This window comes from Prunus avium, chromosome 2 (genome assembly GCF_965620075.1).
Source record: "Prunus avium chromosome 2, drPruAviu1.hap1.1, whole genome shotgun sequence".
Classification (NCBI taxonomy): domain Eukaryota; kingdom Viridiplantae; phylum Streptophyta; class Magnoliopsida; order Rosales; family Rosaceae; genus Prunus; species Prunus avium.
The window spans coordinates 34,347,707-34,371,992 of NC_142285.1; the positions used below are offsets into that span (position 1 = coordinate 34,347,707).

The 24,286-nt window shown below is 37.0% G+C and overlaps 2 protein-coding genes across 5 annotated transcripts; both read right to left on the bottom strand.

Moving 5' to 3' along the window:
- Positions 1 to 235: 235 nt before the first annotated feature.
- On the bottom strand, positions 236 to 9,127 carry LOC110744578 (beta-amylase 7-like). 4 transcript variants are annotated; one of them, XM_021944568.2, is made up of 11 exons: positions 8,656 to 9,117; positions 7,629 to 8,270; positions 7,120 to 7,395; positions 6,304 to 6,381; positions 5,893 to 6,096; positions 5,375 to 5,569; positions 4,982 to 5,146; positions 4,605 to 4,865; positions 4,085 to 4,303; positions 841 to 1,060; positions 236 to 562 (listed from the first exon to the last, which is right to left on the bottom strand). In XM_021944568.2, the coding sequence occupies exons 2-11, from the start codon at positions 8,082 to 8,084 to the stop codon at positions 528 to 530; spliced, it is 2,109 nt and encodes a 702-aa protein (XP_021800260.1). In that variant the 5' UTR covers positions 8,085 to 8,270; positions 8,656 to 9,117; the 3' UTR covers positions 236 to 527. The 4 variants fall into 4 exon arrangements, with proteins under 4 accessions (XP_021800260.1, XP_021800272.1, XP_021800280.1 ...); XM_021944580.2 differs by lacking the exon at positions 4,085 to 4,303 and having other exon boundaries at positions 8,656 to 9,116; XM_021944588.2 differs by lacking the exon at positions 8,656 to 9,117 and having other exon boundaries at positions 7,120 to 7,426; positions 7,629 to 7,804.
- Positions 9,128 to 9,574: 447 nt separating this feature from the next.
- Positions 9,575 to 14,337, bottom strand: LOC110744607 (beta-amylase 2, chloroplastic). The gene is made up of 9 exons (XM_021944598.2): positions 13,870 to 14,337; positions 13,707 to 13,784; positions 13,030 to 13,233; positions 11,545 to 11,739; positions 11,124 to 11,288; positions 10,660 to 10,920; positions 10,366 to 10,584; positions 9,979 to 10,198; positions 9,575 to 9,849 (listed from the first exon to the last, which is right to left on the bottom strand). Exons 1-9 carry the CDS (start codon positions 14,137 to 14,139, stop codon positions 9,827 to 9,829), a joined length of 1,635 nt encoding a protein of 544 aa, XP_021800290.1. The 5' UTR covers positions 14,140 to 14,337; the 3' UTR covers positions 9,575 to 9,826.
- Positions 14,338 to 24,286: the final 9,949 nt, after the last annotated feature.

Genomic DNA, 24,286 nt, shown 5'->3' on the forward strand with positions numbered 1-24,286 from the left:
CAGATGCTTTGATTCCTACCTACCATGTTTAATAATTTTCTTATTGCAAATTCAATAGTGTATAAAATTTCTGTGAAGAACATTGCTAATCAGAAACAGCAGCCGGCCAGAAACTGCTTATGGGGAGGCAGCACCCATGCTACAACCACGACCACAATAATCTTGAGTAAATCGGTGTCCACTTATATACTCAAGAGAACACATTGAAAACTGTAATTTGGTAGAAAAATGCAAGTTCTGCTAGCAATGCTTTCTAAAAGACTACGAGGATTTTACATTTAAATCACTTTTACATATGAATCATGGTCGGTGTTCGACTACAAAAAAGTTCAATCTCGTTGTTAGCCACTGTCCTATCAACTAGTATAGGTAATTGACTAATACTAATACCTCATCTGGAATAATGGGCACAACATTTTTTGGGGATAAAATGTTTTTTCTCTGAGAAAGAAGAAGATAATACGCTATCTGGACAAACCTCTTCCTTCAACAGCAATTAATAAAACACTATCCGGAGAGACTTCATTCTAGTTGCTATATACTTGGAGGCCAACAGCTTCCCCTGCAGTAAAATTCAAAGCTACAACTCATAACCGTATTCAGAAAAAGGACAGCAACAATTATGTAAACTAATTCTGATTCTTTTTGTTTATTAATTTTTTTTATGTTCTCCAACATTAACAGTTTTTACAATCATGTGAACTGTTTTGATTCTGATTTATTTTTGTTCTCCAATGTGGAACAGGGATATCGTTATTTGCCATTACTAGATCATGAATGCATCAAGCTAAATCATAGAATAATCCATTGCTATGATTTGACCCCAAAAAAGTTCCTTACCGTGCATTCTCTTAATAAATCGTTCAAATTCCATGAAGTTGTGTCTTTCCATGAGAAGTGGACTGAGCCTAAGGTAGGTAAAAGATGACAAATGCCTTCCATCCGGATCAGTCAAGGGTTTGGCACTATCCAATATCTTCTTGTAACTGACATGATCATGACAAGGAAGAGCATTCTCACTAGAAACTGGTATGCAAACATCCCATGCAGCATTCAGCACCTGAAACAGTATATTATAATTTTAAGTGCCAAAGATTTCCACCACGAACATGCATATATTGTTCAATCGAGGGTATTTCTTTCACAATGAGTCCCGGTAATTTCCAAAACAGACAGACTTCTTATATTCAATAAGAGTCCCTGTCTGCCAATGAAATTTTTTTTTTTTTTTGAATAGAAACGAATGTATTAAGATAGGAGCAAAATACAGCAGTGGATAAGGAATCCACAGAAGACAGAGAAACAGACTAAGAAACAAAACAACCCAGCGCCCACAGACCACAAAGAAAACCCAGGACAAGCCAACACCCTAGACAAACCCAAACGAAGCCCTCAACGAACTGGACGTTTCGGGACACCGACACCCGATTTCGTGACGAAATTTCTATCTAAATTCCCACCCTGAACCTTACAAGCAGAGGCCAAGCCACCATTTTTCCCAAAAATAAGGGTTTTCTTGAGCGGAACCACTGAAATACCCAATTTAGTAAGTAGCCCACTGTGCTTAGCCTTAACGTCTTTTTTGATGGGCACAGGAGGTAACTCCTTCCTTCTGCAGTAAGTTTGAATTTTGACGCTATTGTTCCCAGTCTTATCCTTCTTGCCGACAAGACTAACAGAAGAACTCGAGTTGGAAAGACCTGGAACATCCACTTGAATCTTCAACTCCCCCTCCTCCTTCCCCGTAAAATCGGGGATGACCTCCATTTCAGGAGTCGGAGTTAGATCCCCGAAGAGCTTCTCCAGCATCCCATCTTCGCAGAGAGTAATATCCAATCCCTCTCCAGCCTCTTGTTGTGATGAGTCAGCATCATCAAAATCCAGGACTGACCCATCCCCCCTAAGAAGATCCTCTCTGACACTATCCGTACAAGAATCCAATCCGTCCCCGAAGTCACTTAACAGCTCCAACTCAGAATCAATCTCATCGGTGTCGCACGAATCTTCCTCGCCATCAGAGAAGTCGGTAGAGGCAGCGGCCTCTTTGGCTTTGAAAGACCCGAAGAACTTGGGATCGTTGCGTCGCAGCGTGTGAGCACCGTTCCCATACTTAGAGAAGAAGCTGGAAGCAGAAGGAGGATTTTTAGGAGGTGCACTGGGCCTGAATAAACCAGGCCCAAAATCACTATGGCGGGAAGGCTTGGAGCTAGGAAGGAAAAGATTGGGAACAGGCCCAACAGGCCCAGCTCCCAAAATAGACCCCCCATGCTTGTTTGGAACAGTCTTTTCCAGCTTGGGCCCAGTAGAATTAAAATCCAGCTCACTGTCAGAGAAGACAGCTGTGATAGGGACCACTTTTTCAACCCCAAGGTCGTACAAAAAATCCTCCACCCGATAAAGAGAGCTAAACTCCTCGGGAGCAGCACTACCCTTCAAAAAAACATCCTCCCCAAGACAGCAATTAATAAAAGGAGAAAACCTGTTGCCAAAATGAGTAGCACGCGTGTCATTCTCCATCACCTTCCCCTCATTTTCACGCTGAACCCCATCCAAGGCAGAAAATCCTCCTTTCTGCGCAGTACCCAATTTAGTGCAAACATCTTTTCTGCGCCATGTCCCATCCTTGTCAGCGCGACCCACGGGAAAAGACCTCGACTGCCCCTCGTCCTGCTGGAAGGCAGAAACACCGTCTATGGCCGTCGACTTCAACTCTCGACCATTGGTAAAGGTAACCATCGCCTTTCCAATCGAGGGAGGTTTGATAGCAGGGGATATTGGGGAAATAGTGACGAACACCGCGTCGTCTCCCTCCGACACCTTCACGAATTGAGGGAGGAAACCAGAATTGTTTTCCTTGACTTTGATCTTTGCCTCATGCAAATACAGAAAACGATCAGTCACCCGATCAATTTGAAGAATCCCTCCACAAGCCTCTCCCACCTGGGAAAGGAATTTCGGATTCCACCAGTTTAGGGGCAGCCCAGACACGGCCACCCACCCCCCATAACTAACCACCTTCGCATCGTTCAAGCCCCAGCTTTCTTCCCAACTAGAGAAAGCAACCTCAATAAGACCTCCATTCAACGAAGTGCTCCCCCACAACAATCTCTGCAATTCCTCTCCGCTTTCACAATCCATAAAAGCCTTACTAGGTTGGAAAGGAAAGATATGAACTGCTCTGCCCCAAGAAACAGACAGTGCCCCAGAGATCTCCTTCCACGAATTGTGGACTTGCTTCCTTTCAATTACCAAAGTCAAATCCCAATTGCGATTCGCTCCTCCCATAGAACGACTACCACCCTTCTGAACTTCGTTACTACCCTTGACCGCATCCCTGTAGGAGAACGAGGACGAACGCGATCTTCCATTGTCGCACCCATCATCGGACAAACTCTTCTTCCCAATAAAATTCAACAAGGATCCAAGACTTTCCTCCATAGTCCTCCAACCGATTGCATTCTTGCCTTGAGGGATCACCAATGATCTCACAACGCCACGAGTGCATTTAGATAAACGCAAAAACCAACCCTTGCTGTTATAGTGTCTTTCAACCCAAAAAAGGAACGAATCTCCCTTGAACTGCCTGAAAAACTGATCCTCGCTACCCTTCAGAGCATCGCCCAGCTGATTTCGAAGCCACACCACACAATCCACCTCAAGGGAGATAAGAAAAGACTTACCTCTACTCTTTTCAGTAATGAGGATAGCTCCCCCTCGAGAGAGGTTGTCAGTCCTCACACTGAAGGACTTGGACTCGATCCTGAATACCCTAGACTGATTCATCTTCAGTCCCGGTATCCATGGATGAAATGTAACCACCAGCCCTAAACCCTAAACCCTAAACCCTCAAACCCCAAGTCTAACACGAGCCGTCTTCCAGCCCCTCTCTCTCTCGCTCAGACATAACCCGCGACCTCTCTTCTTCAATTACTCTATTTTCCTCAGTCTTTTTTCTATCAATGATATCGTTTCATTTCCTGTCTGCCAATGAAATGATAAGTTAACTAAGACAATTGTTGCGTCTTGGATTGGAATCATGATATTTAGTGTTAACCGCAAGGTTGCAGATAAATTTGATGCTTACTTGCCAGAATAAACCCTCAGAATCTCCCAGTGCCTCTTGGAAGTCTTCATGCTGGTCTAACATGTGCAATTCAGTGCACGCTAAGTTTAAAGTAGCTTCATGCTTCTTTAGCATTGTCACAATTGCAGCATAACCATCTCGATTGCATGGATTATAGAAGCCTGCAGTCAATTCAGCTGCATGACTGGCTGTCTTGTACCACCAGTGAAGACCTGATAGCTGCTTAACAATTAAAATAGCAAACTGACTGATCAATTCATAGCTAACCAAATAACTTCTCATTTCCAACCCCCACTCCCAAAAGGGGAAAAAACACTTTCAAAACTTAAAGACATTAGGCATGAAGAACATGCATAACATTCTTCATATGTTGATAAGAACTAGGTGTTCTTTGAATCCTTTGAATGCTTTGTCCGCATTTTCAAGGAAAAGAGCATAATTGTCATTTTTTTTCCTTTCAAATATCAGATATCAAAAATTCATCTTTCATGTATGTTCAAAATGATGGAAGCTGACTCACCTTTGCAGCAATGCAGGTGCCATTGAAAGCTAACTTTGCTAGAGAAAGCACACGATCACCATGATCAACTAAAACTCGAGAGTACCAATTAAGGAAGAACCTGCCATAGTAGCTATCATAATCACCCCCATCGCAAAAGAAACCGGTTTCATGTGGCCGGGAATTATAAGAACCTGCATTATCTGGACCTCTACCCCAGAAGGAGTGTCCCCTTGCTTCTGCCGCCTTCCTCAGACTTTTCAGCAAATACAGATCATAACACTGCATGTTTTTAAATGTTCAGAGTGAAGAACGCAACTTGCAAATGCAGTGCTCCAATTCTGCAGCAATCGACAGACTCATTCACTTGATAAACAGATAATATTTCAAAAAGTTACCTGAAATTCACCAATGCCAGGATATCTCCAACCATGCTTTACAGGACAAGATGGGTATCGTAATTCCCCACACGGACCTAGTCCAACTTGAATCATGGAGATATTACCATTTTTAAAGTACTCGTCGAACTCTACACGGAAGCTTCTCATGCAGTCAAAGTACACCTATATTAGTTAAAACATTAGCATTTTGGCGCTGCCTACATAGGACTACCCTTCAAAACATGGTTCACTAATACAGAATTACTGCCATCTGTATATGGCAGTAATGAAATTTTCCGCACACAACCAAGTCTATAGATCAATAGATGTACAGAGTTGATCACTACCAGGTTTAATACCAAATTCAAACAGAAAGATTAATGACTGATTTATCATATCTGAATGTAATACCTCAACAGCTGTTCGGCCTCTTAAAACTCGCTCCTTGTCAATTCCCCATGAAAGGCATTCAGGATTACGTCTTCCCTCTCTATCAGTGAAAAATATGTCAGGGTTGCTTCTACCAATTTCAGCCACCCAATGGGGCAGTGGAATACATACATCGTCACCAACATTGCCTCCACATTCATGAAATGACATCACAACCTGAAACAGGGAAGTTTCCCATCAGACCCAGAATAAATTTTCAGAAGAACTAACCAAAGAACCATGTCTAAATGAATAAACTATCTCCACACTTTACAGTAATGGTTAATAGTGAGTGAATTCACAGTACGATAAAGGGGAGTAAGTTCCTTGATTCCCACATTTTACAGACAAAGTCTCAGACGTTTGCCAAGAATTACAGGAAAACTATGGAAAAGATACAGATGACCACGAAGATAGCAACTATTAACCGCACATGTTTACATGACCACTAAGAGCAAAAAGATTCTGCAAGTGAAAAAACATGCCCATATAAAACTGACCTGCAGCTTCAGCTTCAGCTCGCACACCATCTGAAAGAGCCTCTTGTATCCATTCCAGTTATACTCCCCTGGAGCATGTCCTTCTACTATTCCCCACCAGCAATCAACCATAACACCATCAACGTTAACTGATTTCAATATCCTTAGCTGCTTTAGTAGACCATCTGGATCAACCATCTCACACTTCATATTAATGACACCTAGCTGCCACCAAAAGATATGACACAATATAACCATAAATATCAGAGACTAAAATTTAAAAACAACCATATCTATCAAATAAGTCTTGCACTCCTTGACATGGCAACCTCTAACGCAGGACATTGAGTAGAAAAGCACGGTACTGAAAAACTAGAGAAGAAAAATTATAACTTAGATAGCAAAAGAATAAAGTAAAATTGCACAACTCACAGGTAGCATCACATAAACAGGAATGCATGCGGTGTTGGAGTAATCACGTTCTGGTAACTTCAGGGGCATGTCAACAATCTACAAGAAAGATTTCGAAGTGCGTTTAAGGATGTGACACTGCCCAACAAGGAAGCAACAACTTAACATTCAAATAATGATTATTACTAGAAATTTAAATGAGCTATATGAGAAACAGAATTTCACTACTTATAGGGTACTAGTAAATTCAATGCAGTTATAATCATAAATGAAGAAGGTATACATCCATTATTTGCTGCAGAGTCATGCCTCCATACATTGGTTTAGAGAAACACCTGTCAGTCTCGAACCCAGGACCTGCTGGGTTGTGTATGTAGCACAACTCCAACAGGCTACCAGAGACTAGCCATGCCTCCATGCATCTTCTAATAAAGGCTAGTGTTAAATAGGCTATTTATCGCCTTATGTGATATGTGATAGCAAAATCAACCAAGATGATACAAAGAATGACCATATATTAGAATTTAACAACAGCTTACCAAGAGATATAACCATTAAAGTCTAAACAACTTTGTTTTAGGAGATTGAATTTTGAACAACTTAGTCATAAGGAAAATGCTATGTGTACAGAACTTTACATAATTCTTTTACTTTGTAACATGGCTACTCATATAGATTGCCACACAATTCACTCACACTTGTCCCCTGAATGTGTCACACACATATCACCACGCTTGATGGCAAGACACATAATGTGTCACATTACGAAGTAAAAGAATTTTATGATATCGTTTTCTTTTGTAGGTGTGGGTTGTAGCATAGCTCTAGTCATAGTACCTGTTTGTCACCAACATTATCCATGGAACCACCAATAAGAGGATGGCTATCTGTTTGACCTCCTCCATCTCCCACAATGGATGAATTTTGTGACCGAGCACTTGAGGGGAGATCATAAGGTGATGAACTAGGAATAAAAACACCTTTCATGTTACAAGCATTAAGCTCCCCAGAGCTCCGATAGGCAGAAGTAACTCCTTTAAGGGAAGCAGGAGTTTGTGGGGACACCATTTGGGAAGATACTGCCGCAGAATTGACACCAGCAGGCCTTGGGCCCTGTAAAAGTGGAATAGAAAGCATTCCCATTCTGAAATTTGTTAGAAATGAGAATCCACAATAGGATGCACCCGCTCTCTCTCTCTCTCTCTCTCTCTCTCTCTCTCTCTCTCTCTCTGTGAATTCGTTGATGCAGTGGTGCTCTCTCTCTCTCTCACTCTCTCTCTCTCAAATAAACAAAGCAAATACTTTCAAAACAGCATAAACAAGCTTCTTCCCTGAGAGACAAGTACCTGAGATTTTGCAGGAAACGTTGTTCCATCTGGAAGAACAACCCAGCCAGCTTCCCTAGCCAAAGCCGCAATTACATCATTGATATCAGCCCTAACTCTAAGATTATAATTTCCATGCCTCCGTAACCCTGCTAAGATCCTTGCAGTGATCGCCCTGCGCTGCCGCTCTCTTAACTTGGTTCTCTCCTTCTCCTCTATCGGTCTACACCTCCTGACTCCTCCCCCTCCTGGGGTCCCGACTTGTTCTTGAATTTGATGGTGCTGCTGAAACCGGTTATTATTACTACTTCTTGTTGGCATTCCTCCATCAACCCCCGCAATCATAGAGGTGGCATCAACATGCTTCTCCCCATCTTCTTCATCATCATCATCGCCCTCTTCTTTCACGTCCATCTCCATTTCTTCGTCCTCATCTTCTTCACTTGTTCCAATTAACTTCTGGATATCCGTAGCCATATTCTCCTTATTCCCTTAATCCTATACTTTTGACCCCCTGATTATCCTAGTTTCTTGATCCTTCTATCATGAATGTAGAAACCATAACTGCTTAACTTCCCACACAACCACTGGAAGGATTAAATTGTTCCAAACAATGCAGAAATCATCCTACTGATTCTGAGTTCCACGCTAATTTAGAATTTTCTGTCAAAAATTGGGACTTCAAAATTAGCCATATCTCATATTAATTAAAACCAACATACCGCCCAAAGGAGGGAGTAGGGGAGGGGAACAGAGACAGAGACAGAACAGTTGGAGGTTCAAATGAACAAGAATAATTCTACTTTAGTTAAAATTACAGACACAGAAAATACTAAAGTAACTAGGTTACACCTATCTGGCTTAAATGAGTTGACTTCCATGAAAAACCAAAGCAAAAGAACAGACAGAAATTAGAAGACTTCATTCTTCATTGGTATTACTTTCCACGCACCTATGCTCACAAAAGAGAAAGCTCTGAAATTTTCTCGGAAACAACTTTCTCAGTAGCCAAAAAGCAAAAAAATTTCCAAGTCCTGAGCTAAGTTACCTTCTCAAACCAGCTCGGAACACCCAAGTCTCGCAAAATCGACTCCACATTGGCCGAAAAGCTCCATTTTTCCCTCGAATTCCACCTTCTCGTCCTCAGTAAAAGCTCACGCCACCATTCATTTCACCGATCCATCTTCTCTTCCATTTCCAGAACTGATTCACCGGGAAATCGTGCCCGAGTTTTCCGGCGACCGGAACTGGATTACGGCGCCGTTTAAGGGGGAGAAGGCGGGGCTCCGACAAGGAAGACTGAGGGGTCGGCGGGTCGGGTCGGGCTGGAGAGGGATTGGAGAAGGAGAAGCGTGCGAGCGAGCGAGCATGCGAGGAAGATGGCTTAGGGATTGTCACGCGTGTGAGCGTGTGTTGGGGGGTTTGTTTGGCACGAACGAGGCGTGTGTGTATGAGCGAGTGCTGTGAAGGGCATACGTTTCACGGGTTGGGCGTGTGGAGTGACACGAGTCGCACGTGCCCAGAGCGTGGGCTTGAGAGATCCGGAACACGAGATTTGGGTGTATCCTGATGGTGCAATCACGTGAACTGTTTTTTTTGGCGCCAGGTAGTTGTAAAACTGTTGTGAAAGTGAAATGTTGTGTGAATATGAACGGTAATGTCACCACGTGGATGAACGATTATGAGTCCTTTTTATTAAAAAAAAAATAGAAGCGATAGTTTAAATTACAAAATGAAGATGATGGTCTATAAACTAAAATCCTTTTCTAATATATTAGACCCCATTAGTTAGGAATTAAATAATTATAATTATAATTATTTGTTCTTAATTATAAAGTTTTAGATGGACCGTCGTTATTGTCGACATGTTTGAGCATGCATTACACAACGTTAACTGTAACATTGACGGGTATTGTTGTGCATTATGCAACGTTAAATATATCAATTTAGAATGGACGATTATCAACTGTAGATAACGACGTTCTAAAATAATTATAATTTAGGATAAGGAAAGGAACAAGTTTGTAACCACAGTTTGATCAGTTTGTGACCAACACAAACTTGTAGAATGCTATACATTCATTTTATTCCTTATTATACAGTATTAAACTGCTCTGGACTTAGCAAGGGGCTTTAGCTCAAGTAGTTAAGAGTAACATCAATGCACTTGAGGTCCCGTATGTCCAAATCCCTTTCATTCATTTGAGTTCATCTAAAGATCAGGATTTCGGTGCGGCCTCTCCTGCATTTGCAATTATCTTAGAAGTGAGGCATGGATAAATCATGATTTCAAAACCCTACAGAATGAGATCAGGCCAAAAGCAAAAAAGAAAGAGAGAAAGAAAACACTAGACTATGTGTGTTCTGTTACCATGCATTTTCTTGACAAATCGTTCGAACTCCATGAAGTTATGCCCCTCCAAGAGAACAGGGCTTAATCTGAGGTAGGTAAACGCTGATAAATGCCTGCCATCTGGATCATTTTGGGGCTTAGCATTTGCCAATATCTTATTGTAGCCTTCTCTGTCATGGCATGTAAGAGCATTCTCACTGGCAACCGGAATGTTAGCATCCCATGCAGCATTCAGCACCTGACCACAAAAAGGAATTCCGAAAAAAAAAACATCAAATAAACAAAAATGCTTTACAAACAACATTTCTGTACAGAAGTATACACAAACTGACACAGACACTTGGTTAAATTTCAAATATAAAAACCAGACCCAAGCAAGAAAGAAATTAAATCTGTGCTAGCTACCTGCCAAACTAATCCCTCAGGGTCTGCCAGTGCTTCTGGAAAGCCCTCATGCTGGTCTAACGTACGCATTTCAACACATGTGAAATTCAGGGCAGCCTCATGCTTTTTCAACATTGCTGCAATTGGAGCATACCCATCATGGTTGCAGGGGTTGTAAAATCCAGCGGTTAACTCAGCAGGGTGGCTGGCAGTCTTGTACCACCAGTGAATACCTGATACCTGCTCATACATCAAATAAAGCAACTCCACGAAAAGAAAACATGTGAAGAACTAATCTCCAAGAAAGTGACTCACCTTTGCAGCAATGCAAGTGCCTTCGAAAGCTAAATTGGCCAGAGCAAGTACACGATCACCATGATCAACCAAAAAACGGGAGTACCAGTTGAGGAAGAATCTGCCATAGTAGCTATCATAATCACCTCCATCACGGAAAAACCCTGTTTCATGTGGTTGAGAATTATAAGAACCTGTATTATCCGGTGCTCTGCCCCAGAAGGAGTGGCCCCTTGCTTCTGCAGCCTCCTTCAGATTCTTCATCAAGTACCAATCATAACACTGCACTGAACAAGGTCGAATCAGAGAACTGTTGCACAGTTTAGATAGAAATGATAAATTATATGCGCTAGGCTTAAAGGTCATAACCAAGATGAATGAAGGGCTATTAACATAATCTGTGACTAATTATCATGCATGCCAAGACCTTATCAGTCTCCCAGTAATGGAAAGTGAAAAGTAGAATGGTCACCATTTTAATTTACCTGGAATTCACCAATACCAGGATATTTCCATCCATGATTTTCAGGATAAGAAGGATAGCGTAGCTCCCCACATGGACCTAGTCCAACTTCAATCTCCGAGATTATTCCTCCCTCAAAAAATTCATCAAATTCGACTCTGAAGCTCCTCATGTAGTCGAAGTAAACCTGCATCAGTTTCATTATAAAATAACAAAATAGAAGCTCAGATTTTGAGTTCTGCATCAAGCAGAAAATGTCTTAAAAAGAATGTGGGAAAAGATAAGTTATAATTCCCATAGCATACAAAAGGAAAAGATTTTTGCAAAAGTTACTTTTTAAAACATGAGTGAAACCTTTAAAACAAGACATATATAGATAGAGCAATGACATTCCGTAGAAAGAGTACAAAACAGCATAATTTCGTAGTTCTAGAATGCTATACCTCAACAGCAGTCCGGCCTCTTAAAACCCGCACCTTATCAATTCCCCATGTGAGACATTCCTTGTTGCGTTTCCCCTCTTTATCAGTAAAATATATATCAGGATTTTTTTGACCAATTTCTGTCACCCAGTGCGGAAGTGGGATATGTACATCATCCCCAACATTGCCTCCACATTCATGGAATGACATCACAACCTATGGCAATATAGAGTTAGATAATGGAACCGTATCTGACATTCATCTTCAGAGGAAAACTATAAAGCAGAAAAGCTATACCCCATATAAAATGAGATTTAACAGATAAGCAGTCTCACAAAATATTATACAAAAAGAGAACTACTGATATATTTGCTTTTCATCAATCCACATAAGACTATAATGCTACCTACCAAGGACAGTAACCAACCATTTGCTAATGAAAACTAATCAAAAGGCTAGTTTTAGTACAAATCACCCAAATGAATTCTCTGTATAAATCATAGCTTTTTCAACTGTTTCAGAATAAGTATCTTGACTGAGACACTGACAAATGTTGGCTCTAGGAATGTTTCCAAGACGATCTAAAGGAAATAATTTTATGTTTTTGGACCATTGTAATGAATGTATGTTTATAACCTTAAGGATAAGCAGTATGATGAAGTTTAATTCGCTTAATTTAATTTCAAAAAATCATAGGACTTAACCTATTTAGTAACAAATGGATATCCTGAAGCAACTAAGAGCATCTCCACCCATAAGGGCTAAGTCTAGGGCAAGGGCAAGCAAGGGCTGCCACTATTCATGTGAATAGTGTCAGCCCTTGCATTTGTGGTTCCACCCATAAGGGCTAAGTCTAGGGCAAGTCTAAGGCAAGAAAGGAAAAAAATATTATGCAACAAAATATAAACAATTTAGAAAGTGAATAAAATTGTTATGTATTTATAGGGAAAGCATCTATAATTTTTTGGTATTTTTTTTTAAAAAAATTGAAACTTTTTTGGATTTTTTATAAAATTTTTGGATTTTTTAAATATTTTTTTGCTCGCTGACGTCACAGCCCTCGGGCTGAAGCCCAGGCGAAACCTGCCCTTGGGCTTGCCCGGGCTGGTGGGACCCACGCCAAACCAGGCTGCAGGCTGCAGCGCTGGAGCTGCCTTAGGCTTGCGAGGGGGGCCTTTTGCCCGGTTCTGTTGCTGCGGTGGAGATGCTCTAAAAGCACACCAAGTCAGAACCATTTCCTCTGCTATGATGCTAAACAGTATCGGTTCTAATAAAACAAACCAAAATTGTGAGATTATTTCAGGTTAACATTTGTGTAAACTGGAAATTTGGAATCTTTACCGGAATTTTATTTCAAACCCATTCAAGATTTAAGAACTACTTTTTTCATCCTTTAGTGCACTGTAATGACTTCCAAAAGGAAACAAGAAACATAAGAGGCAAAGGCATATTGAAAAGCACACCCAAAGTCAAAAAAAAATGCTGGTAAAATTCTATACCACTCACCTGTAACTTGAGGTTAAGATCACGCACAATTTGGAAAAGTCTCTTATAACCACTCCAATTGTATCCCTGTGGATTGTGTGCCTCTACTATTCCCCACCAGCAATCAACCATAACACCATCAACACCAACTGACTTCAGTACTTTTAGTTGATTTAACAGAACTTCTGGCTCAATTAGCTCACAGTTCATATTGATGACACCCAACTGCCACCATGAAACACAAGAACAACTGCATTTAGCCATGACTTGTAATAACATAGTATCATGCAGAAGATTATAAACAAATAAATACAAATTTAACAGTGATGTTGTGAATGAGGCCCATATGATTTTGAACGGGAACCGGATTAAAAGTATATACATGAGTACCATTGTGTTGCTATACAGACACTCTGTATATTTATATTATATAGCAAGATTGTTAATCAAGATTACACATTCAAACATGATTTCACTTAATCAATAATCTCGATAACGATTGAAACCCAATAAGAATATATTTGAACGACTGAAACCCAACAAAAATATTGTTTAACTTGTTAATTAGGATCACACTTACATATTGTTTCACTTGATCAATGTTCTTGATTGACGGTTAAAAACTTGAAAATGCACATAAGCAAAAGATAACCACAATAAGCCAACACACAGTATAAAAGAGTGCATCAAAAACTCACTGGTAACATCACATAGATAGGAACATAAGGTGTGCCACTAAAATCACGCTCCTCCAATTTTCCTGGTGAATCTTCAACCTATCAATAAACCAGAAAAACTTCAAAAAGTTTCTAACTTTATATTTATCACTGCATTTAACCCTATCTCTCTAACTTTCCTCACCTGATTGTCACCAACAGTCTCCATAGCAACACCCCCCTCACTTCTCTCTGCACTGTCCCTCACCAGGGCCAAATTCCGAGACCGATCACTCCCCAAAACGCTCAAACGGCACGAATTGAACTCCGCCGAGCCCCAAAAACCGGGAGAGACCTTCAGAGAAGCTATTGGGGTCTGTGTTCCATACGACAACGAAGCCATTGTCGTTGAGCTACAAGCACTGGGCGGCCGTGGCCTCAGGCTATTCAATACTTGGGCTGACAATTGTGACATTTTTTATTCTCCGTATCTCAGTATCTGCAACACCACTACTTCTCTGTAGGAAACATTTTAAGGGGACTGAGGAGTCGGTGTGGAAAGTGGATTTTCCTTTTCATTTTCCACAGTTTTCTCCGGAACCAAACAGGTGGAGTGGCGGGGAGAGAACCTGTGATGGGGTTTATGGATCCAAGATACGGTTATTTCAGCTCTAAGATACTGAGATCACCTTTTTAACGGAAGGAGTGTGACAGACCATTTCCCATAGTACACGTAAACAAATTGTTAAAGCTAGTTATTAGATTGGGCTCGGCCCAATTGATCCAGCTCGTCATGGGCGGGCTCAAATACTACGCACACTCCTTTATTTATTGTAGACACCCAATGACTTATAACACTCATCATATTCTATTTTTCTCATTTGTTATATGGAGACTTGAACCTGGGATCTCTACTGTCGCCTCATTGGTCTCATTCCAATTGAGCTAAGGCTCGGGGCACTAATACCCCGCTTTTAAAAATTAGGACGTTTTCTCAGTTGTCGGCGGTTGCCCTCTCTCCTACCCAATTTGGGCGACTCCCCCTCCCCATCTCATTGCATCCTTGATACATTTCTTTTCTTTCTTTCTCTTTTTATTTTCCTTTCAAATGAGCAGACAAAGTCGTCCTAAAAATTCGCCTGCCGTGTCTTTATCAATTTGCAAATGTCAGCCCAATACAAGTTGACAACAGCCCATTGCCAACGGCCCAAATCAAATTATGTTGTTTGGAATTTGATGATATTAACCAAATTCGTAATGTCATGAAAATGGGACCCTTCTATTTTTGGCAAAAGAAAATGGACCCTTCCCCCAATATCTTCTTTAGGTAGCCCACCCTATGTAGGCTGCAGCTCAAAAGTGTGGACCTGCCCAATTAAAAAAGAAGGCAAATGATTAAGTTCCATGTGGTGTGGTACGGATGCAAATAATTATGTAATTTCCAATTTCATATATTTATTTCTGGATAAAGCACATGAGGCACAGAACTCAACGTCACGAGATTATTGAAATAGAAGAACTGTTGTGATCATCGAATTGAAGACATAAATAAATTAAAAACAGGGCGGATAGCTTCCTTAAAGTTTGTAACGCATGCCACATTAATAATTTTGTCCTATTTTCTTCAATATAATCTTTATTATAAGTTTGTATTGTATGGTGCATGCATTAATATGGCTCAGCTGGTTGTCATTCGAGGCCAGATTCAATTCAATGAATTTATCTAAAATTTATGAGACTTTGTTTATTAAAAATATGAAAATACTTAATTGGTCAGAAATAGCAAAATAGTGTTGTTCTTGATATATGCAATCTTTTTTCCAGTCGTGAATGTTGAACCATGGCTATGAGGAGTAACAGAGGATGGGCCATGGAGGGGGGAAAATGAGTCAGGGGGTAGAGGAATAGGTAATGAGGACGAAGAGAAATAAAATTTTCATTATGTACATATTACATTAAAATAAGATTCAAATATGAAAACATGTAAACAAGGGTTCACCATTTTGTTTTTAATTTTAATTTTTAAATCTACTGGAGAAAAGGAGGGATAAGGAAGAGAGGAAGACTGATGAAAGAAAATGTATGAACGAGTGGTTCCTAAACTTTTTAAAAGTCCTCATTTTAGTTCTTAAACTTTCAAATCAATCAACGTACATAATTCACACATCAATTTAATTTCTCGTCGTAATTCATAAATAAATAAATAAATTCCTTGTGGGGTTTAAACTACATTTGAAAGGGAGAATTCTTTATTCCATTGTCTGGAAGCAAATTGCTCACAGAAGAACAAAATATCTGTGAAATTCAAGGTTAGATTTATTCCAACATGTTCCAAATGTATCTTTACAAAATTTACTTTCAAATCAATCAACATACATAATTCACACATCAATTTAATTTTTTGTCGTAATCCATAAAAAAAAAATCTCGTGACTACATTTGAAAGGGAGAGATTTCTTTATTCCCTTCTCTAGAAGCAAATTGCTCACAGAAGAACAAAATATCTGCGAAATTCAAGGTTAGACTTATTCCAAGATGTTCCCAAAGGTATCTTTACAAATGTTACTTTCAAAACAATCAACGTACATAATTCACACATCAATTTAATTTCTCGTCGTAATTCATAAAAAAAATTTCCTCATGGGGTTTAAACTACATTTGAAAGGGAGACTTCTTTATTCCCTTGTCCGGAAGCAAATTACTCACTGAAGAACAAAATATCTGCGAAATTCAAGGTTAGATTTATTCCAACATGTTCCCAAAGGTATCTTTACAAAAGTTACTACGCTGTAATTAATTAACAAACAATTTTGCGTTGACGTTGGATTATTGGACCACAAAAATCAGGCGCCTTCAAACAATACAAAACGCAGGGAATACTATCACAATAATTATTATTATTTTGCCAATAACAATAGTACGACAGAACCCTTCTTTCCAAGCCCGTGAAGGCTTTTGATTTTATGGTTTTTTTTCTCTGAAAACGAAACAAGAAAACAAACAGAACAAACCCATAACAAAAGGCAAAAACCAGAGGATGAAGACGACCGAAGCACCCCAAGAAAAGGTACCGCTCTTTAAAATAATGGCTACCCCAAGGCAAAAATCCAAACACACTTTTCACCTCAGAGCCTGACTGACTTCGGGCATATTTTGTTTGCCTTCTTCCCATAATTTGGGCATAAAAGTCAAAACTCAAAACAAGTACGCATGGGGAGGATTTGAAAAAGGAGGGGAAAAAAATAGTATAGTGCACTATTCATTTGGATTTATGTAATTATCTGCATGTGATTACTGCTCTCTTATCATCTTTAATTACTGATATATTAGAAAAATAATGCTAATTAAACAATATTCTCCTTAACAGCGGATTGATCTTTGATTTAAAACAGTAAAGAGAGTACATTATAATTCAAAAGGGACTGTAGAATTTGTTTGGTACTAAAAGTCATGTGTTACGTACTAACGATGGAATATTTGTCAATAGTAGGGGTGAAGCAATTTCTTCTCTCGTATCCGAAAATTTCCCTAATATAACCGAGATTTCCCCTTTATCCTACATTGATTTTACATAAAAAGAAAGAAGAGGAAAAAGAAGCAAGGATGACACACACAACCCTAATTGTGTTTTAAATTCCTACTAAAATCAAATCTAAACCGAATAAATTCAAGTTAATTATCACCTTTAATCTCTGATATATTAATGCTAATTAAACAATATTGTATGGTACGTACTAAAAGTCATGTGCGGCCGATAGTAGGGGTGAAACAATTTCTTCTATCGTATCTGAAAATTTTCCCTAATATAAGATTTTCCCTTGTCCTTGAGATTCTCCAGATGCCAGCTTTAAACATAGCGAAAATACTTGATTTCAACAAACATTGATTTGACATAGAAAGAAAGGAGGAGGAAAAATAAGCAAGGATGACACACACAACCCTACTTGTGTTTTAAATTCCTTCTTAACTCAAATCTAAACCAAATAAATTCAAGCTAATCTACTCATCTAGATCTACTAACCTTGAAAAAATTGGCAATCACCCATATCGACTTATTTTCATCTTTGGTTATAACATGTGAGCGCCGAGTTACACGTGACACGACGAGTTTCTCTACAAATATTGTGCTTATAATCAAAATTGTGTTGATTCTAAAGTGTAAAGCTTTAGCTAGAGTTATATTATAAAGACACATACAAAAATATAAGTGAAGTATCCGGCCCCTACCCTACGTACCCCAAATCTCTAACCAAACTGAGTCAGTTGGAAGTACTTGATATATATTACAGACATTTCACAGAAAAAAGAATATGCTTTTGTTGGTTTTAAATATATGCATCTATATGTTTGTTTTCATTTGTATGGACTTGGCTGAGCTTTTAGATTTACGATAGTTTAACCGATTTTACTAAGTACATAGACAGTATCCACCATTGAACAGTTGTTAGATAATGATTGTTGACTGCTTTTAAAACTAATCCAACGGTGAATACTGCTTATGTACTTAGTACATAGGTGTACCCAAAAAAATTCGCAGTTTAACCGCATCGAAAGTTCAAGGATTTTACCACAAGCATAAATTTGAACATATGACCATATATATCAAACTTCTACATATAATAGCAAGGAAGTGACCACTCAATGAATCAATCCACATCATGTTTTTATTTTGTTTTATAGAGAAGTACAAATGAGAAAGACAACTCAATGCCCTTTTATTGTTCATATAGAGATATGGTTTTCTCTATGGGACCATAGGAAATTGAAGAGCAATTAAAACATTAAATTCAGCGATCTGCTAATTTCCCTATGTATGGTTGAATTTACGTACCATGCATTGAGTAATTGACACCAAACAAAACCTGAAAGCCGTAAAAGGAGAGGACCAGGGACAACGTTAAACGTGAATATCAATAATGGACTAGTGGACACTGGACAGTGGCAAATAAATGGAAGATGCCCTAATTTTATCACATCATATAGGAGTGGACAAATATATGCAATCTCAATCAACTCAAGCATCCCCAAAAGTGGGTTTTAAAAGGGTTCAAATATATACTTCTAAACCTCCTTTTGGTTCCATTGGTTTGTCTAGCTTTCTAGGGTTTGTGGCGGGTTTGATGAAATGAGATTGGCGGTGGATTCGTTTGGTCGAGGTGAGAGAAAGAAATAAATACAATTACAAAGAAAGAGCCAAACTGGTGGGTGCAATATATAATTTAGGGCTTGTCCAATATAGGTCCCTACAATTTCTATTTCCTAGACATATACTCATCATCCTATAAATCTATGTGTAAAACCCAATTTCAAACTTAAATAACCAGTAGGATATAAGAGGTCATAGTATTCCTATGTTTTTACATCATTGCCATCAAACTTCATATTTAATTTATAATTTATCCATGCATTTCATTACCTGCCATAATTGTAATTAAAACTCCCTATTAATAGCATATCAATATGGTTGCTATACCCTCTAACATATCACCCCCTAAAATTACAAACCAAAAATATATATATGTAAATTACATATCCAATAATGTACATATGAAAAAAAAAAAAAATATATATATATATATATATATATATAGGTATATTATTTACCAAAAAAAAAAAAAGAGGTCAGTTAATTTGTAATTGAAATTTCAGTACATTTTTCAAAAATTAAAAATAGGTATACAATAATTTATAGAAAATAGGTGCATTGTATAATTGAAATTTATGCACATTTTTTATAAATTAAAAATAGGTACCTTATTTAGAAGAAAAAAATAAGTTCATTATATTAGGTAAATTGTTTTACTAGATATACATTATTAGAGAAAAAAAAAAATAGGTACATTATTTAGAGAAAAAAAATAGATACAAAATTTAGAGAAAAAAATAGGTTCATTATACTAGGTACATTATTAGAGAAAAAAATAGGTACAATATTTAGAGAAAAAATAGGTTCATTTTAAAAAAATATTTTTCACAAAACAAATAATAAATAGATTATCAAATTATTTTTCAACATAATTAAAATTTACACTATTATTCATAAAAGTATAATAAAATAGATTACTAGTAGTATAATTCATAAAAGGAAAACAACATTAATTCCTAAATTTAATATTGAATGTAAATTACTAATAAGTTAAATAGATCACTAGTAGTAATTCATAAAAAACAACATTAATTCAAAAATAGATTACTAATACGTTAATGTTGAATTTAATATTTAATTTCAAATAAGTTTCTAAATTAATTCCTACATCCATTACAACCATTTGATAATCTTTCCAAATTCAACGTGTGTCATTAGTTACACCCCCCATAACACATTAAGTCATAAATAGGGATAGTTTTGGAATCCGAAAAATACAATAAATCAGATTTTAAGTTATATTAGGTAACTTGCTTAGTTGGATCCTAGTCATCGGGTATTATTTGAAAATTTTGAGTATTTTAAATAGAAAACTAAAATAAAGGGTTGTAGGTGATTTAAAATGAATTTTATGGGTTTAAGCTTAATTTACTATATAATTTAATATGCATGGTGTGGTGGATTATATGAAGGCAAATAGGAAAGAGAGAGACAGTACATGTAGATGTGGGGTAAGCTAGTGGGGTGTGGTACTGGTGGGAGACATAGTAGATCGTAAATATAACAGGGTGGGAAATATGTGGGTTGGTGCAAATCTATGTGAGTTATGAGTTATGACTTATAATGTGTATTGGGTTTTAAATATATACAAGAATCTTTAGAATATTTTTAATAAGTGATTTTATAGAAACTATAAGAGCATTTGCATGGTCATATTTGACCTAAAATGATACGGATACACCTGTCAATGGATCGGATTTTGATTCAAACTCGATTCGAATCCGCTGCAATATAGGAGATGGATTGGACTTCTTAAGCTGGTAATCCAATTATAATCCGAATCCGATAATTCTATTATAAATGGATTTGGATATAGATTATGGTTGATCCGATCCAACTTAATATGAAGCATAATTTAGTTTTTCTATGCTTTATATTAATATTTTATATGTGTAAATAAGTAATTTTAGTTTTATATGCATTAATAATACACTTAAAAACTAATTTTTATGATAAAATATCAAAAATTGATATAAAAAGTAGATAAATACAATAAAAGGACAAGGCTACTAATGATTTTTTTTTTTTTTTTTTTGCACATTAAAAAATAAATCTGATAATAATCTGATCCGATCCGAATCCAATGCTTAACGAATATGGATTGATAGGTGCAATTCGACAATCTGAATACGATCCAAATCTGATAATCCGATTATAAATGAATTTGTTGGATTGAGGTATATTCGATCCAAATCCGACCCGTTTATAAGAAATAACACTAAGTGCTGTTGTGACTCTCACATTCAAGTATTTTTCAAAAGGTTATTTTCTCACTCCTAGCAAACCACATTTGGCTATCAATTGTTGACAAGATTAAAAATAAACTTTTTAGATAGCTCGTTTGTTGGAGTGATTTTTCTGAAGGAATTTCAGTTAAATATGTTATAAAAGTACATTTGGCGAGTCTGCTGGTAAAACAATGATCAACAAAGTCCAAATTCATGTACCTACTAATACGTAGTTTCATTAGTAATTTACACGCATGAAATTTGTTAATCATTTTACAATTTCACTGATGCTACCATGTTATCCTTGCATGATTTCAGCAAAAACCTTTTTACATGCATGGAAAGATTTCATAATTTCAACATATATCTCTTTGTTTTTTTTATTTTTTTTTGTTTTATCTCTACTCTACAAAACTCGATGATTACCTTTATCTATTGCTTCAAAAATGCTAGAGGCGTAGTATATTTGAAGATTTCCACCTACTTTATGTACCAATGGAGGAAAATATTTACCAACTTCTGTTGATTTATAATTTCAAAATCAAGGACCACATGCTGTGACGGCTCTCATTATCATTATTAAAGACCAATTGTCGGATTGTGTTTTCAAAAGCTGGTGATCTAGATAGGCTATTCAAATTCAATAATAAAAAATAGGCTTTTTATCACAAATGGTCCTTAAAGTTTGCGAAATTATCACCTTTTGTTCATAACGCTTTTTTGTGACACTAATGATCCTTAAGATTAGCCTCCACACATCAAAATGGTCCATGTCGTTAGCTTCCGTCAAATTTTCTGTTAAATTGATGACGTGGCAAAGATATTTAAAAATATATAAAAAAAATTTAAGATGCTTTTAATTTATTTTTTATTTATGAAATTTAAGTTTTAAAAATATTTAAAGTATATTATATTATATTTAAAATCACGTGGCTCTATACCATTGGATGCAGGGACGAATCCACAGAGGAGCAAGGGTGGTCAAGTGACCCCTGCAACTCTTGAATCTGCCATTAGAGAGGAGAAAATTGACCCATGTAAACTACTCAATGAAACTCCTCAAAGAGCTACTCTTATGTTTTCTCCCCAGCGTGCAGTGCTGCTTGCAATCTTGCGCATCTTTTTTTTTTTTTTTTGTCGACGTCATCCCACTAAACTTTTTTTTTTTTAATAAAAAAAAAAACCTAGCCAAAACAACGTTATTTTGGCTCATGTTTAAAAAAAAATATATATAACCGCCTCTGTTTTAACAGAGGTGCAAGAGCAGAGCAACAGACAATTTCCTCCCCTCCCCAAAAGAGTTTTAGCTCATTTCTTCATATGTCAAACCCTAAATCCCTAAATCCTACTAACCAACCTTCACCCAATCCGGTGGCGGCGACATCCTCATAATGGTGGCAGCAACAACAAAATAAAAAAAGTCACCCCCAATTCGATTTGATTTCAAAGGTGGATATTTTCCATAAATTTGAAAGTATATTATCCTAATTTCTAATCTTTAATTAGTAAATATTCTTATATGTTTTTGTTTCTCTTGATTTTTTTTTTGTTGGGTTTTTATTTTGGTTAGTTAGTATTAGTAAAATTAGGGGTTTTTATTAGGTTGTATATGCTTAGATTATATCTTGGTAAATTGGATTAGTTTTTGTGTTTGTTAATTAATGAAGATTCTTATATACTTTTGTTTTATTAATTGTTGGGATTTTATTTTGGTTAGTTTGAATAAATTAGGGATTTTTAATAGATTGTATTTGTTAGTTTGTATGCTTGTATCTTCTTGGCAAATTGGATTAATTTTTGTCCATTCAATTGTTGGATTGCATTGGTTGTTCATGCTTTATTGATTATTTCTACCTATACAGTTTATGGAACGATATTTTAAGAGAAAGTTCTCAACAACTACTTCTAGTTCAGATAATGTGGGTAATTCGAGTTCGAGAGATGTTATGGGTAGTTCGAAAGAAAGTGAGTTGCAAGATGTCTTGACTAATCTTCTTGCAGACCCTAGACTTCAACCTCAAATGGATTATGATCCTAAAATTTGAGACAAACTTAGACGAGCATATCTACAAAATGGTCCATGTCAACCTAAGGATCACACATTTCCACAAATCGATCTTTTAGGGAAAATTCTTTTTAGACGTTGACCTCTACAAGGAAAATTCCTGGATCCGTCCTTGATTGAATGTTTGGACTCCATACATGTGCCACGTTAGCAATTTAATAGAAAATTTGATGGAAGCTGACGACATATATCATTTTGATGTGTGGAGGCTAACCTTAAGGACCATTAATGTCACAAAAAAATGTTAGGGACGAAAGATGATAATTTTGCAAACCTCAAAAAAAGTAAAAAATATACATATATTTAACAGATATTTGATAATATCTTATTAAAGTAAATTAATATATATATATATATATATATATATTTATTTATATGTATGTATGTATAAAATGTTTGAGAAAGTTTAAAATTAAAGAAGTTTTTTTTTTCTTTTGATAAAATGAGGACAAGAGATTCGAATTTAGAGAATTTTTTGACATAGAAAATAGAAATGTAAGTAGAATAAAATTTAATTATTAAAAAGACTCAAAATTATTTATAGAGATTAGTGAAAAAACAAAACAAAATATAGGTTCTCAAATAAGTTGTAAATATATTTTGTGAAACAGTTTCCAAAATAAAAGCATAAAAAATCTTATCAATTAAAATTTGGGGGTTTCACTAAAACACCCAAAATGAGGGCTGAAATTATAAAAAAACCCAACACCCAAAACACTTTATAAACACACCCAAAACCCATCATTACACACACTCAAAACCCATTTATAAACACACCCAAAAAATATACAATTGTTGATTTTGGGGTTGATTTTGGGTGTGTTTCTATGTTTAAATAGTGTATGAGTTTTTTTATAAATACATGCCTAGGATTGGGTTTATCTATAATAATCTATTAAAATTTACCAAGCTTAGTTTATTTGGGTTCGACAAAAAAAAAAGTGTATTTGTGGTGACAAAGTACGAAGTACGCATGGAAAAAGCAGCAGCACGCTGGTTGGAATAATTGTAATTAGTAATTAGTAATAAATTTGACTGACATAAAATTCAGTGGATATAAATTTGATCACGTGTATCGGTGCAAGTGGGCAACAGTCAAAATCAGATGCCCATTCATCATTGATGCGTATGGTCCGAAAGGAGTAACTCTATCTTGTCTTTGGCTTCTCTCCAGCTTTCTTGT